At 45.3% G+C, this 13643-nt stretch overlaps 1 protein-coding gene across 8 annotated transcripts in view; it reads right to left on the bottom strand.

The window, feature by feature from the left end:
* The window catches only part of LOC100354908 (S-adenosyl-L-methionine-dependent tRNA 4-demethylwyosine synthase TYW1), a 221291-nt gene that overhangs the window by 197046 nt on the left and 10602 nt on the right, over positions 1-13643 (bottom strand). For all 8 annotated transcript variants that reach the window (XR_016225592.1, XR_011384574.2, XR_016225593.1 and 5 more), the window contains exon 6: positions 12003-12290. Coding sequence is in view for 4 of the 8 variants with exons in the window: in XM_070064497.2 (XP_069920598.2) it covers positions 12003-12290 (288 nt within the window). In the remaining 4 variants the exon portion in view is untranslated. The remainder of the gene's footprint in view (positions 1-12002; positions 12291-13643) is intronic.

Raw genomic sequence — 13643 nt, 5'->3', positions numbered from 1 at the left:
CTCCATCTCCCTCTGTAACTCTGCTTCTCGAATAAATAAATAAAATCTTAAAAAAAAAAAAAAGACATACAAGTATATTAGGCTCTCCTAATGCACTTATTCTCTGAGGATTGCAGTAAAACATCAACATCACTCAGAGTTCTGTGCTTCCAATGAATTACAGAGGCTTAGACACAGAAGAGACGTCAGGGATCCTATGGCCCAATTTCCTCATGTTATCCTCAACCAGAGGTCAATAAAATGTTTCTGTAAAGGACCAACTGGTAAACATTTCTGACCGTGCACAACACACATTCTCTGTAGCTCTGCCGCTTTAACACAACAACGGCCACAGCTATATATAAACTAGTGAGCAGGGCTATGTTCCCCAAACCTTTGTTTACATTAAAAAACAAAAAAACAAAACAAACAAACAGGCAGCTAGCTGGATTTGCTGACTGCTATTCCAGACTCCCCACTATAGCTTCTCCTTAGAGCTTTATAGTTTCTCACATAAAATCTCAAGTCAGAAATTTATTGCCTCTCAAAGGAACCCTTTTAATCATCACATAAAATCAAAACAGGGGCAGCGTTTGGCACAGCAGTTAAGTCATCACTGGGATGCCGACATCCCCTATCAGAGTACCTGGTTCAAGTCCCAGCATCTGTGTTTCCAATACAATTCACTGAGGATGTGTACCTGGGAGGCAGTAGATGATGGCAGCAGGACGTGGATCCCTGAGACCCACCTGGGAGACCCAGATTAAATTCTGGGCTCTAGCTTTGGCCTGACTCAGTGTTGGCTGTTACAGACATTTGAGGAGTGAACCCACAGAAGAAAGATCTCTCTCCGTCTATCATCTCTTTCTCTCTTTGCCTTTCATATAAAAATGAATATAAGTAAATTTTAAATTTTTTTAAAATAGAGTCACAACCACTACTAACTCAACTCTGTGACCTTGGGTAACATCCGAAGTGCTCCTCCATACACATTAAACACAATTCATAGTAGGCACTAAGGCTAGAAAATCAGCGTGACACGTTCTCCTACTCCTCAGAGAAATTCTAATGCAGCCGCAGAGACAGAGACTATAAAGTAGTGGTGCTTTAACGAAAACTTACGAAGCCAGCCAGGAGCCCTATAACCCAGCTCAGCATCCCTGGGAGGCTGTCTGAGAGGACACCTGAGCCAAACGTTCAGGCTAAGTGAAGCTGCCCAGTCAGGGGAGGAGGTAGATGGGCAAAGTCACTCAGGCAAAGGGCAGGGGCGTGCAACAACTGTCAGCAATTCCGAGGTTCCAGGCACACACGGAATAAAGCGAACACAGTGGGGAGAGAACTGTGGGCAGACTGCAGGGGCCTCTGTGTCCTGGACGGAGAGGATGGGACACTTCTAACGTGATCCAAACAGAAATAACACAGATCTGCCTCGTGAATACCCTACTCTCCCTGGAATACGGAAGACCATTTAAGAGACACAAGAATATAGACTAGGATAACCGTGAACAAGGTACTGTTATACCCTGGAAAAGAAAAGACCCTGGCTGGACTAAAGAGGAGCAGGAGAACAAATGTGGATGTTCAAACTCGCTTGTCACTTGACACAGATTCTCAGCACAGGGAGAACGGTGAGGAAGATGCAGAGTAGGACATGATGATGCTGCGGCTCTCTAGGCTAATCCTCTGCCTTGCGGCGCCGGCACACCGGGTTCTAGTCCCGGTCGGGGCGCCGGATTCTGTCCCGGTTGCCCCTCTTCCAGGCCAGCTCTCTGCTGTGGCCCGGGAGGGCAGTGGAGGATGGCCCAAGTGCTTGGGCCCTGCACCCCATGGGAGACCAGGAGAAGCACCTGGCTCCTGCCATCAGATCAGCGCAGTGCACCGGCCACAGCAGCCATTGGGGGTGAACCAACGGAAAAGGAAGATCTTTCTCTCTGTCTCTCTCTCTCTCACTGTCCACTCTGCCTGTCAAAAAAAAAAAAAAAAAAAAAAAATTCAAGACTGAAATGGACTCTAGGTCGTACTAAGGCATATTGCTTTTACTAAAGCAGCAGTGGGCAATCATTTAAGCTTTCAAGTAGGAATAAAATTACCTCCCTTGTGCTTTCACAGTTGTTCTGCACACTGGGTGGAGAACAGACCCGAAACAAGGCTCTTAACTAATCTAATCAAAAGCCACGGCTTAGGGGCTGGCGCCGTGGTTCACTTGGTTAATCCTCCGCCTGCGGTGCCGGCATCCCATATGGGCGCCGGATTCTAGTCCCAGTTGCTCCTCTTCCAGTCCAGCTCTCTGCTGTGGCCCGGGAAGGCAGTGGAGGATGGCCCAAGTGCTTGGGCCCTGCACCCCATGGGAGACCAGGAGAAGCACCTGGCTCCTGCCATCGGATCAGCGCGGTGCGCCGGCCGTGGCGGCCATTGGAGGGTGAACCAACGGCAAAGGAAGACCTTTCTCTCTGTCTCTCTCTCTCTCTCTCTAAGTCTGCCTGTCAAATAAAAACAAACAAAAAAACACGGCGTAGTCTTACAGGTTGACAGTAGAGATAGAAAAAAAATGGGTAGGTTTGAGATATTTTAGGCAAGAAGTCCAACTACGTGCTGCTGGCCAAATCTCAACATGAGCACTCACTCGGGCATTATTATGGCTGTTTTCTTGGTCCAGTGCAGGAGCTGATAGTTGTAGCAGAAACCATGTGGCCTACAAAGCTGGAGTATTTAGCCCTGGCCCTGGACAAAGTTTGCTGACTCATGTTTTAGACAATGCACCAAACACACTTATGAAGAAGTAAACGTGAGGACAAGGAAAAGCAAAGAACTGAGCGTGGCTCTCATGTGTCCTTTTCCAGCAAGTGAGACAGTGGTGTTGTGCACTAGGATGGAGAGTGCCACGGAGGAACAGCCTGGGAAAGAGCGCAGAAAGAGTCCTTTCTGGATTTATGAAGCATGAGATGTCTCCAACATGGAAGTACCGGTGCTGAGAACAGAATTCAGGGTACACTTTAGAGCTAGAAATACGGATGTGGGACGAACTGGCATATGGACCACAGTAAAAGCCATGAACCTGGAAGAGGTCATTCAGGAAGAAAGTGTTGACAAAGAAACGATGCAGCACCAAACCTCGAATAGCTTCAACATTTAGAGACTGGATAAAGAAAGACCCTAAGTAAAAGGGAAGAAAATCATCAGAATGAGCTCATGAGAAGTTGAGTCCAAGAAGGAGTTAGCTACGTCAAATGCTGCTGAGAAGTCAAGTGAGGACACAGAATTAGCCACGGGCTTGACAACAGCATGTCACATGAACATGGAAATGGACACCCTCACTAGGGGAGGGAACCCTCACTAGGGGAGGGAACCAACTTGGAGTAAATGACTAAACTGGGACTTCTGTTACCAGCCACGGCAGTTTACAGTGGCAGATTACACACCTTACTCCTTCAGAAAACAACTAAGAGCAAAAAACACAGACTTAAAAGTACAATTTTAGGGGCCGGTGCTATGGCATAGTAGGCTAAGCCTCCACCTGCAGTGCCAGTATCCCATATGGGCGCTGGTTTGAGTCCCAGCTGTTCCATTTCCAAGCCAGCTCCCTGCTAATGCACCTGGGAAAGCAGTAGAAGTGCTTGGGCCCCTGCACCCACGTGGGAGACCTGAAAGAAGCTCCTGGCTCCTGTCTTAGGATCAGCCCAGCTCCACCTGTTGCAGCCATTTGTGGAGTGAACCACCAGATGAAAGATCTCTCTCTGACTGCCTCTCTCTTTCTCTAACTCTGTCTTTCAAATAAATAGATCTTTTAAAAAAACAAAGACAAAAATATAAAAAGTACAATTTTATATGTATCACTGAGCTGGCAGAAAAGCTAGGAAGTCCAGAGGCCAAATATGGACTAAAAAGGGAATCCCACGAGGTAAACGAGAGCTACAATTGAGTTACCTGAATTATTTATTTATTTGAAAGGCAGAGAAACAAAAGAGCAAGAGAGAGAGAGAAGGAGAGAAAGAGAGACTCGTCCATCTGTTGGTTCACACTGCAAATGGCCGCAACGAACAGCAATGGGCCAGACTGAAACCAGGAGCCAGGAGCTTCTTCCAGGTCTCCCACGTGGGAGGCAGGGGCCCAAGCACTCGGACCATCCTCTGCTGCCTTCCCAGGTACATCAGCAGGGAGCTGGATGGGAAGTGGAGCAGCAGGGACTCAAACAGGTGCCCAAATGGTATGCTGGCGTCACAGGCAGTAGCTTTACCTGCTATACCAGCCTGGATACCAGCACATTGATCTTGGACTTCCCAGCCTCCAGAAATGCAAAAGTATAAGTTTCTGTTCTTTGCAAGTTACCCAATCTCAGGTATTCTGTCACACCAACACAAAACAAATTAGGACATGGTTCCTAAGAACATCCAGACATTGGACTTAACAGATAAAGGCTTTAAGCAACCTATCATTAAAGAGTTAAAGAAACCATGGATAAAGAACCAATAGAAACGAGAAAAATGTCTCAACAAACAGAGAACACCAACAGAGACAGAAATAAAAAGGAAATTCTAGAAATTCTTAAACTGAAAACTGCAATAACTGACTCAAAAAATCACAAGGTTTCAATAGCAGATTTGAGGAAGCAAAGAATCATCAAATGTGAACACATATCAGGAGAAATTCTTCAGCCTAAAACATCAACAGAGCCTAAGAGATTTGTAGGACACTATCAAGAGTTCCAGTATACACACAAGGACAAAGCCCAAAGGAGAAAGGAGAAAGAGAAAGAATATTTGAAAAAAATAATGACTGAAACCTTTACAAATTTGATAAAAGACAGGAACCTACACATCCAAGAAACTCAACAAACTCTAAGAAAGGAATCAAAATAGCACATAAAAAAATCAACTGAGAGGCTGGCGTTGTAGTATAATGGATATAGCTGCTGCCTGCAATGCTGGCATCCCATATGGGTGCCAGTTCAAGACCTACTTGCTCTACTTTTGATATAGCTCCCTGTCTCTGTAACTCTGACTTCCAAATAAAATCAAATAAATATTTTTAAAAAACCAAATGAACATAAAAGAAGACAGTAATGGAGAATCTAAGGAATAAAAGTATGTAAGAAACACAGAAAACATGGTAAAATGACAAACCACTTCTTTGCAGTAATTAAATTAAATGTAAGCTAATTAAACTAATTAGAAGGAAGAGACAAGCAAAATGGATTTAAAAAAAAAAAAGGTCCTATGATATCTACAAGAGATTGACTTTAGATTCAAAGACACAAACACATTTAAAGAGAAAGAATTGAAAAAATATATTCTATGGAAGTAGTAACCAAAGGAGGACTGGGGTAACTATCAGACAAAACTATAACCATCAAAAATTGATACAAGAGACAATACAGATCCCCTATTAATAAAAGAGTCAGTCCATTAAAAAAGATTTAAGAATTATAAACATACATGCATCTAACAAGAACACCGAAAACATATAAAGCAAAAGCTTACGGAATTGATGGGAGAAACAGACAGTTCTATATCAATTGTTAGAAACTTTAATAGCCCACTTTCAACAACAGGTAAATAAGGAATCAATAAGGAAAGAGAGGACTAGAACAATATAATCCAATTAGATCCATCAAAATAACGAAATAGAAGACTGAGAGAATATAATCCAATTAGACCTACCAAGCATATACAAAACACTCCATTCAAAGACAACAGATTCCATATGTTTCTCAAGGGCACTTGAAACATTCCCCAGGATAGATGATGTTAGGCCACAAAATAAATCTCAATAAATTTTAGAAGAGTAAAAGCATTCAAAATATCTTCTCTGATTGTTTTGGAATTCAATAGCATTCAAAGAAATAAAATGCCTAGGAAAAAACTTAACCAAGGAAGAAAAAGGCTTGCACATTAAAAATTTGAATCTATCGTGAAGGAAAAGATGAACTAAACACAAGACATTTCATATTCATGGATTGAAAGACTTAACAATGCCAAGATGACAACACTACCCAAAGCAATCTCGGACACAATGCGATCCCTACCAAAATTCTAACAACGTGTGGCTTGCGTTGTATCAGAGTTAAGTTGCAGCTTGTGCCGCCAGCATCACATTGTGAGCACCAGTTCATGTCCCGGCTGCTCCACTTCTGATCCAGCCCCTTGCTGACGCACCTGGGAAAGCAACGGAAGATGACCCAAGTGCTTGGGCCCCTGCCACCCATGTGGGAGACTCAGATGGAGTTCCAGGCTCCTGGTTTCAGCCTGGCCCAATCCAGCCAGGCCCAGCCCAGGCTGCTGCAGCTATCTGAGGAATGAACCAACGGGTGGTAGATCTCTCTCTCTCTCCCATTCTATCTGTAATTCTGCCTTTCAAATAAAAAAAGAAGTAAATCTTTAGAGAGGTCAGAATTCAATTCAGGTCTCCCATGTGGTGGCAAGGCTTGAGCCATCAACTGCTGCTTCCTGGGACGCACACTAGCTGGAACCTGGATCAGAAGAGGAGGAGCCAGAATTCAAAACAGGAACTCAAATATGGGACACAGACAACACAAGCCACATTTTAATTCCTGTGATAAATGTTCACTCCTAGAGAAAATAATATTGAAAATAAAAACAAAATTGGAGGACTCACAATTCCCAATTCCAAATTTTGCTGCACAGTGTCAGGGGCTGGTGTTGTGGCACAGTGGGTTAAGCAGGGGCTTATGACACTGGAATTCCATATGGGAGCGCCAGTTTGAGACCCGGCTATTCTGCTTCTGATCTAGCTTCCTGCTAAAATGCAGGGGAAAGGAGCTAAGTGCTTGGGCCTCTGTCACCCATGTGGGAGACCAGGATGGAGTTCCTGACTCCTGGCTTTGGCCTGGCCCATCCCTAGCATTTACAGCCATTTGGGGAGTGAACCAATGGGTGGAAGGGTGCTCTCTTGGGGGCTGGTGCTGCAGCGTAGCAGGTAAAGCCACCACCTGTAGTGCCAGCATCCCATATGGGTACTGGTTCAAGTGCAAGCTGCTCCACTTCTGATCCAGCTCTCTGCAATGGCATGGGAAATCAGTGGAAGATGGTCCAAGTCCTTGGGCCCCTGCACCCACGTGGGAGACCTGGAAGACCTCAACCAGAGAATGGATGACCTCTCTCTCTGCCTCTCTGTAACTCTGCCTTTCAAGTAAATAAATAATTTTTTTAAAGATTTATTTATTTATTTATTTATTTGAAAGTCAGAAATACATAGAGAGAAGGAAAGGCAGAGAGAGAAGTCTTCCATCGCTGGTTCACTTTCCAATTGGCCGCCAACGGCCAGAGCTGCGCCAATCCAAAGCCAGGCGCCAGGAGCTTCCTCTAGTCTCCCAGGTGGGTACAGGGCCCAAAGACTTGGACATCTACTGTCTTCCCAGCCCATAGCAGAGAGCTGGATCGGAAGTAGAGCAGCCGGGACTCGAACTGGCTCCCATATGGGATGCTGGCACTGCAGGTGGCAGCTTTACCTGCCATGCCACAGCGCTGGCACCCAAATAAATAAATCTTAAAAAAAAAAAATTGATATATTTAAAGGGCAGAGTGACAGAGAGAGAGAGAGAGGTAGAGATGAGGAGACAGAGAAAGAGCTTTTTTTGTTTTTGTTTTTGTTTTTTTAAGAGTACGGTATTAGCATAAGGAAAGACATATAGATCAACAGAACAGAAAGTCCAGAAATAAAAATATCTGAGGATAAATAACCTTGACAAGAAAATGAAGTTCATTCAATGCAGAAAAAAGAGTCTTTTATTCAACAAATGATGCTGGGACAGTTAGATGCAACATGAGAAAAAAAATGTTCGACTCCTACTGCATAGCAGATATAAATTTAACTCAGGTAAGTGAAAGACCGAAACAGAAGAGCTAAAACTATAAAACACTTTGAAGAAAACATAATAAAAACTCTCCACAATAACCCCAAAGAATGAGTAAAAAAATAGACAAATTAAGCTATATAGGAATTTGAAACTTTTATATATCAAAGGGCCTGATCAAGAAAGTGAAAAGAAAACCTACAGAATGGGAGAAAATATTTGCAAATTATATATACGATAAAGAAGATTACTAAGGATATACTGAAGAACTCTTACCACTCACTACTAAAAAGACAACCCAATTAAAAATGGGCAAAAGGCTTGAATAGACATTTCTCAAAGAAGATACACAAATGAGTATATATGCACATGAAAAGATGCTCTAAGTCACAATCCTTAGGGAAATGCAAAGCAAAACCACAATTAGACACCACTTCACACTAACTAGGACAGTCAACATTTTAGAAAAAGAAATTAAGTGTGGGTGAGAATGTGGAGAAATTGGAGCCCTTACACATCACTGCTGGGAATGTAAAATGGTACACCCACTGCAGTAAATAATTTGGCAGTTCCTTAAATGATTTTTTTTAAGTTAAACATAGAATTACCACACTCCAGCGACTCAACACTTAAGTGTACACCCAAGAGAATTGAGAATGGTCCACAAATAAATACTTGTACACCAATGTCCATAGTAGCACTATTCATAACGAAAATGTCCTACAATGGATGAATGGGTCAACAAGATTTGGTCCATACAAACCCTGAAATGCTACTCAACCACAAGGACAAACAACAGGGCGGCATTGTGGTGTAGCTGGTTAAGGCACCATCTGAGACACCAGCATTTCATATGGGTGCTGGTTCGAGTCCCAGCTGTTCTGCTTCTGATCCTGGTCCCTGATAACACTCTTCTGAAGGCAATGAAAGATGGCCTGAGTGATTGGGCCCCTGACACCCACGTGGGAGACCAGGATGGAGTTTCAGGCTCCTGGAGTCAGCCTGGTACAGCCCTGGCCATTGTAGCTATCTGGGGAATGAACCAGCAGACAGATCATCTCCCTGTCTCTGTCTCTGCCCTTTTTCTCTGTAACTGTGCTTTTCACATAATTAAATCTGGCAAAAAAAAAAAAGAAGTGCTACACATGGATGAACCTCACAAACATTACTGTGTTAATTATAGGAAGCCAAACAAGGTCATACATCACATGCCTACATTTGTACAAAATAAGAATACATAAATCCATAGAAACAGAAAGCAAATTGGGGGCCGGTGCTGTGGCACACCGGGTAAAGCTACTGCCTGCCTTGCCAATATCCCTATGGGCACCGGTTCGACTCCCGGCTACTCCACTTCTGATTCAGCTCTCTGCTATGGTCTTGGAAAGCAGTAGAAGATGGCCCAAGTCCTTGGGCCCCTGCACCCATGTGGGAGACCCAGAGGAAGCTCCTGGCTCCTGGCTTCGGATCGGCTCAGCTCCAGCCATTTCGGTCAACTGGGGAGTGAACCAGCAGATGGAAGACTTTTCTCTCTTGTTGCCTCTCCTCTGTGTAACTCTTTCAAATAAATAAATCTTAAAAAAAAAAAAAAGAAGAAGAAGAAGAAGAAAAAAAAAAGAAAGCAAATTGGATGGGAGGGGAGCGGGGAGTGACTGCTTGATGTTTTCAGAAGACAAAAAGGATTGAGAACTTCATATTCGTAGTGATTGCACCAAACTGGGCATGTAAGTAGTAAAATGGTTAAGTTGGGGGCGTAATGTAGCACAGTGGGTTAAGCTATTGCTTGCAACAGAGTGCCAGTTTGAACTTTGGCTGCTCTACTTCCAATCCAGCTCCCTGCTGGTCTATCTGGGAAGGCAACAGAAGATGGCTCAGGTACTTGGACTCCTGCCACCCCTAGAGGAGTTCCTGGCTCCTGACTTCAGCCTGGACCAGTTCTGGCTGTTGAGGGCATTTTGGGAGTGACCAGCAGATGGGAAATCTCTGTCTCTATCTGCCTGCTTCTCTTTCTCCACCCCCTTCTCCCTCTGACACTCTGCCTTTCAAATAAATAAATAAATGGTTAATTTGATGTTACATGACTTTTCCCTAATAAAAAAAATTCTTAAAAATTTTATGCATCAGGGCTGGCGCCGCGGCTCACTAGGCTAATCCTCCGCCTAGCGGCGCCGGCACACCGGGTTCTAGTCCTGGTGGGGCGCCGGATTCTGTCCCGGTTGCCCCTCTTCCAGGCCAGCTCTCTGCTGTGGGCCGGGAGTGCAGTGGAGGATGGCCCAAGTGCTTGGGCCCTGCACCCCATGGGAGACCAGGAAAAGCACCTGGCTCCTGGCTCCTGCCATCGGATCAGCGCGGTGCGCCAGCCGCAGCGCGCCGGCCGCGGCGGCCATTGGAGGGTGAACCAACGGCAAAGGAAGACCTTTCTCTCTGTCTTTTTCTCTCACTGTCCACTCTGCCTGTCAAAAAAAAAAAAAAAAAAATTTATGCATCAATTAGGAGGAGATGAAAGGAAAATACTGGCTGGGAAAATGAGAAAAATGAAATCAGTGGCTAGAACATGTGGAACAATGGAAAACATTTTGTTTACTTGTTTTTTGCATTTGCTTAAACACAGGTGATCCCCATGTCTATGCACCTACGGGAATAACCTGTTAGACAGGCAGACATTAATGGCACAGCAGAGAGAGAGAAATGTGCTCAACAAAGAAGCAAGTCATTAAATCCAGAGCTTAGACAGACAGCAGTCTTGGACAGGAACCTGATGCGTGATTTTCTGAGACAGGAAAGATGATGAAAATATAGAACTGGGAAGACTATGAGAGAGTTCTATTCTGATGGCTTCAGATGATACTTGGGAAAAGGGATAGGGAGAAAAACGATATGAAACAGTCATGCTGGACAGTGAGAAAGGGAATGGCTGAGACTGGTCAGCAGCTCTGAGCGCACACCTGAGCCTGCGGTCATGAACCTGTGAACAAACAGGAGGCAGCAGGCCTGGGGAGGGCACACAGCAGGCTTCACTCGGGCTGGAGCTTTAGCCACTAGGATTAGAAAAGTGAGTACGAGGCAAGGCAACTGAGGATGGCAAGAGTATAAAATAGTCTAAACTGAGTTTAAGTGAGGGTGCCAAAAAAGCAGTTTCCACTATCCACTGAAAAATGTATGAGATCAAATGGGATCCAAAGACTTCTAAATTGAGGCCTTGGTGTGGATCACAGTAAGGGTCACAGGGACTTGAAATTCGGATGTGACCACAGAAGGGAGAGACCAAAGTCAATGAAGAAAATGACTGGCAGAGGTGTGAAGGCCAGGCAGCCATCAGTCCAGAGTGCTGGACAGACCATCTCCACCGATGGCTTAGCCATAAAGAATAGGGATAGGAATATGGGAGGAGAGAAAGAGAGCAAGTCAAAATTTAAGGTTGATCCTGAATGACACAAGTGACCAGGTGGCCAAAAGTTAGCAGCTGTGAAGATGGCGGCAAGATGGCGCCTAAAGACATGAGCTTCAATGGAACCAGTGTATCTGAACAAAGAGCAATGTTAAGAATGCGAGGGAAGAGGGGTCGGCGCCGTGGCTCACTTGGCTAATCTCCCTCCTGTGGCGCCAGCATCTCACGTGGGCACCGGGTTCTAGTCCTGGTTGCCCCTCTTCCAGTCCAGCTCTCTGCTGTGGCCCGGGAAGGCAGTGGAGGATGGCCCAAGTGCTTGGGCCCTGCACCCCATGGGAGACCAGGAGGAAGCACTGGCTCCTGGCTTCAGATTGGCGCAGCTCCGGCCTTGGCAGCCATTTAGCGAGTGAACCAATGGAAGGAACACCTTTCTCTCTGTCTCTTTCTTTCTCACTGTCTATAACTCTACCTGTCAAAAAAAAAAAAAGAATGTGAGGGAAGAAAGAGATGCACCTAGGAGGGCTTGCAGCCTGCAGCTGGAGAGGCCAGTGGAGTCCTTTAGGCCAGGATGGCCTGGAGACATGAGCCCAGCCCAGGACACATTTAACTCCTCTGAGCCTTGGTGTCTAGCCTGCAAGAAGCGGTAAAACTCAACCTGACTCGAATAAAGAGATGCGGGCAAGCATTCAGCACAAAGGGGCTTAGCTCTCTCTGAAACCCACCATGAGCATCAGCCCTTCCTCCTAACCAGAAGCCAGTGGAACAGTTTCTCGGGGCAGAAGTCAAGTTCAGCTCTGGAGAGCCAGGCTGACTCAGGCCGCGTACCTTGGGGCCTCTGTGATGCGCTTCATCCTGAGTGTGAGACCCTGGCTCCACTTCCTCCGGGCCATGCTGTTTGGATTCGCATTTGCCTTTCTTGCAGTTGCCACCACAGGACTTCTTCTCTCCTTTACACAGTGCACGCAGCCGGGAGATGAACTTGGCCTTCCAAGCCCTGAAGTCGGCTTCGATGCTGCCATGTTTGCTTTTAGCCACGTTGCAGTCGCCCTCCCCTCGCGTCAGCACGCGATGAGCACCGAGCTTCCAGAGCCACCGGTCAACATTTTTGCCAACCTGCGAGAGAAAGACGTGGATCCTCTCAGTCAGGTTCTCAGACAGTTCTGCGGAAGACCGGGGCTGTCCTGGGGCCCGGGGCAGGAGCAGCTGCCCAAGGGGCAGGAACTGCCAGCAAAAAAGGCTTCAAACCCTCAAATCCCAGTTTCTACCCAAAGGCCTTCATTTTATAGATTCTGATTTTCTGCTAAGAGTTCTTTAAACAAAGGCACAATCCAAGCCCTTTTATGGGTCAAAAGCCGAAAAGAATTTTTTTGAAATTTGACTCTGAAATCTACTACTCTAATAAATCAAGCTCACAAGCAAAATACTCATTACCAAAATAAAGAAGTTTCAAAAAAATCTAACAAAGCCCATGGGGCCAAAGCCTGTAGAGTAAAAAAAGGACAAATGTAATCAATCTGGCAAGACTCAGGATCCTGAAAATTCAAATATTTATTTCATTGTGACTGGAAGCAGTCAAGCTGAGCCACAGAGGTTATCAGGAAACATAATTAAAGAGTTCAAAACCTTAATAGGCTTCCTGAATAACAGAGCATTGAACCAAATATTTACACAACAATTTTCCTATTTTTATGCTAATTCTTTTTAAATTTTGGAGGAGGGGACAGACTTCTTTAGTTGATTAATACAAAAGGCAGTGAGGAAGAGACACAGAGAGTTTCCTTCCCCTGGTTCACTCCCAAATGCTTAGTCTCCCATGCGGGAGGTGGCAGGGCCTAAGCACCAAGCCATCCTCTGTTGCCCTCTGTTGCACTAGCAGGGGGAACACCAGGGACACAAACCGGTGTTTCCGCATGGGATGCCGGTGTTGCAAGTGAAGGCCTAACCTGCATCACACCTAGGGCCCCAATACGTTTACCTCAGCACAAAAAAAACAGCATTTTTATAATATGCATTTTTTCATGAGCCTTTTGAAGACCCTTCGGATGTATAAAGTTCAAAAACTTTTGGGGCAGGCACTGTGTGTGTAGCGGGTTAACGCCCCGGCCTGAAGTGCCTGCCAGCACCCCATATGGACGCTGGTTCAAGACCCGGCTGCTCCACTTCCAATCCAGCTCTCTGCTGTGGCCTGGGAAAGCAGTAGGAGATGGCCCAAGTCTTTGGGTCCCTGCACCCGTGTGGGAGACCTGGAAGAAGCTCCTGGCTGCTGGCTTCAGATCAGCACAGCTCTGGCCGTTGCGGCCAACTGGGGAGTGAACCATCAGATGGAAGACCTCTCTCTCTTTTTCTCTCTCTCTCTCTGACTCTCCTCTCTCTGTGTAACTCTGACTTTCGAATAAATAAATAAATCTTAAAAAAAAAAAAACCTTTTTCCACCATAATGAATTTATCATTAAATTCCACTTCACA

Source organism: Oryctolagus cuniculus, chromosome 19 (assembly GCF_051225735.1).
Source record: "Oryctolagus cuniculus isolate XC-2025 breed Fujian yellow rabbit chromosome 19, ASM5122573v1, whole genome shotgun sequence".
Taxonomy (NCBI): domain Eukaryota; kingdom Metazoa; phylum Chordata; class Mammalia; order Lagomorpha; family Leporidae; genus Oryctolagus; species Oryctolagus cuniculus.
The sequence above is the reverse complement of the archived record's forward strand: the minus strand, read 5'-3'. Positions and strand labels throughout refer to the sequence as shown.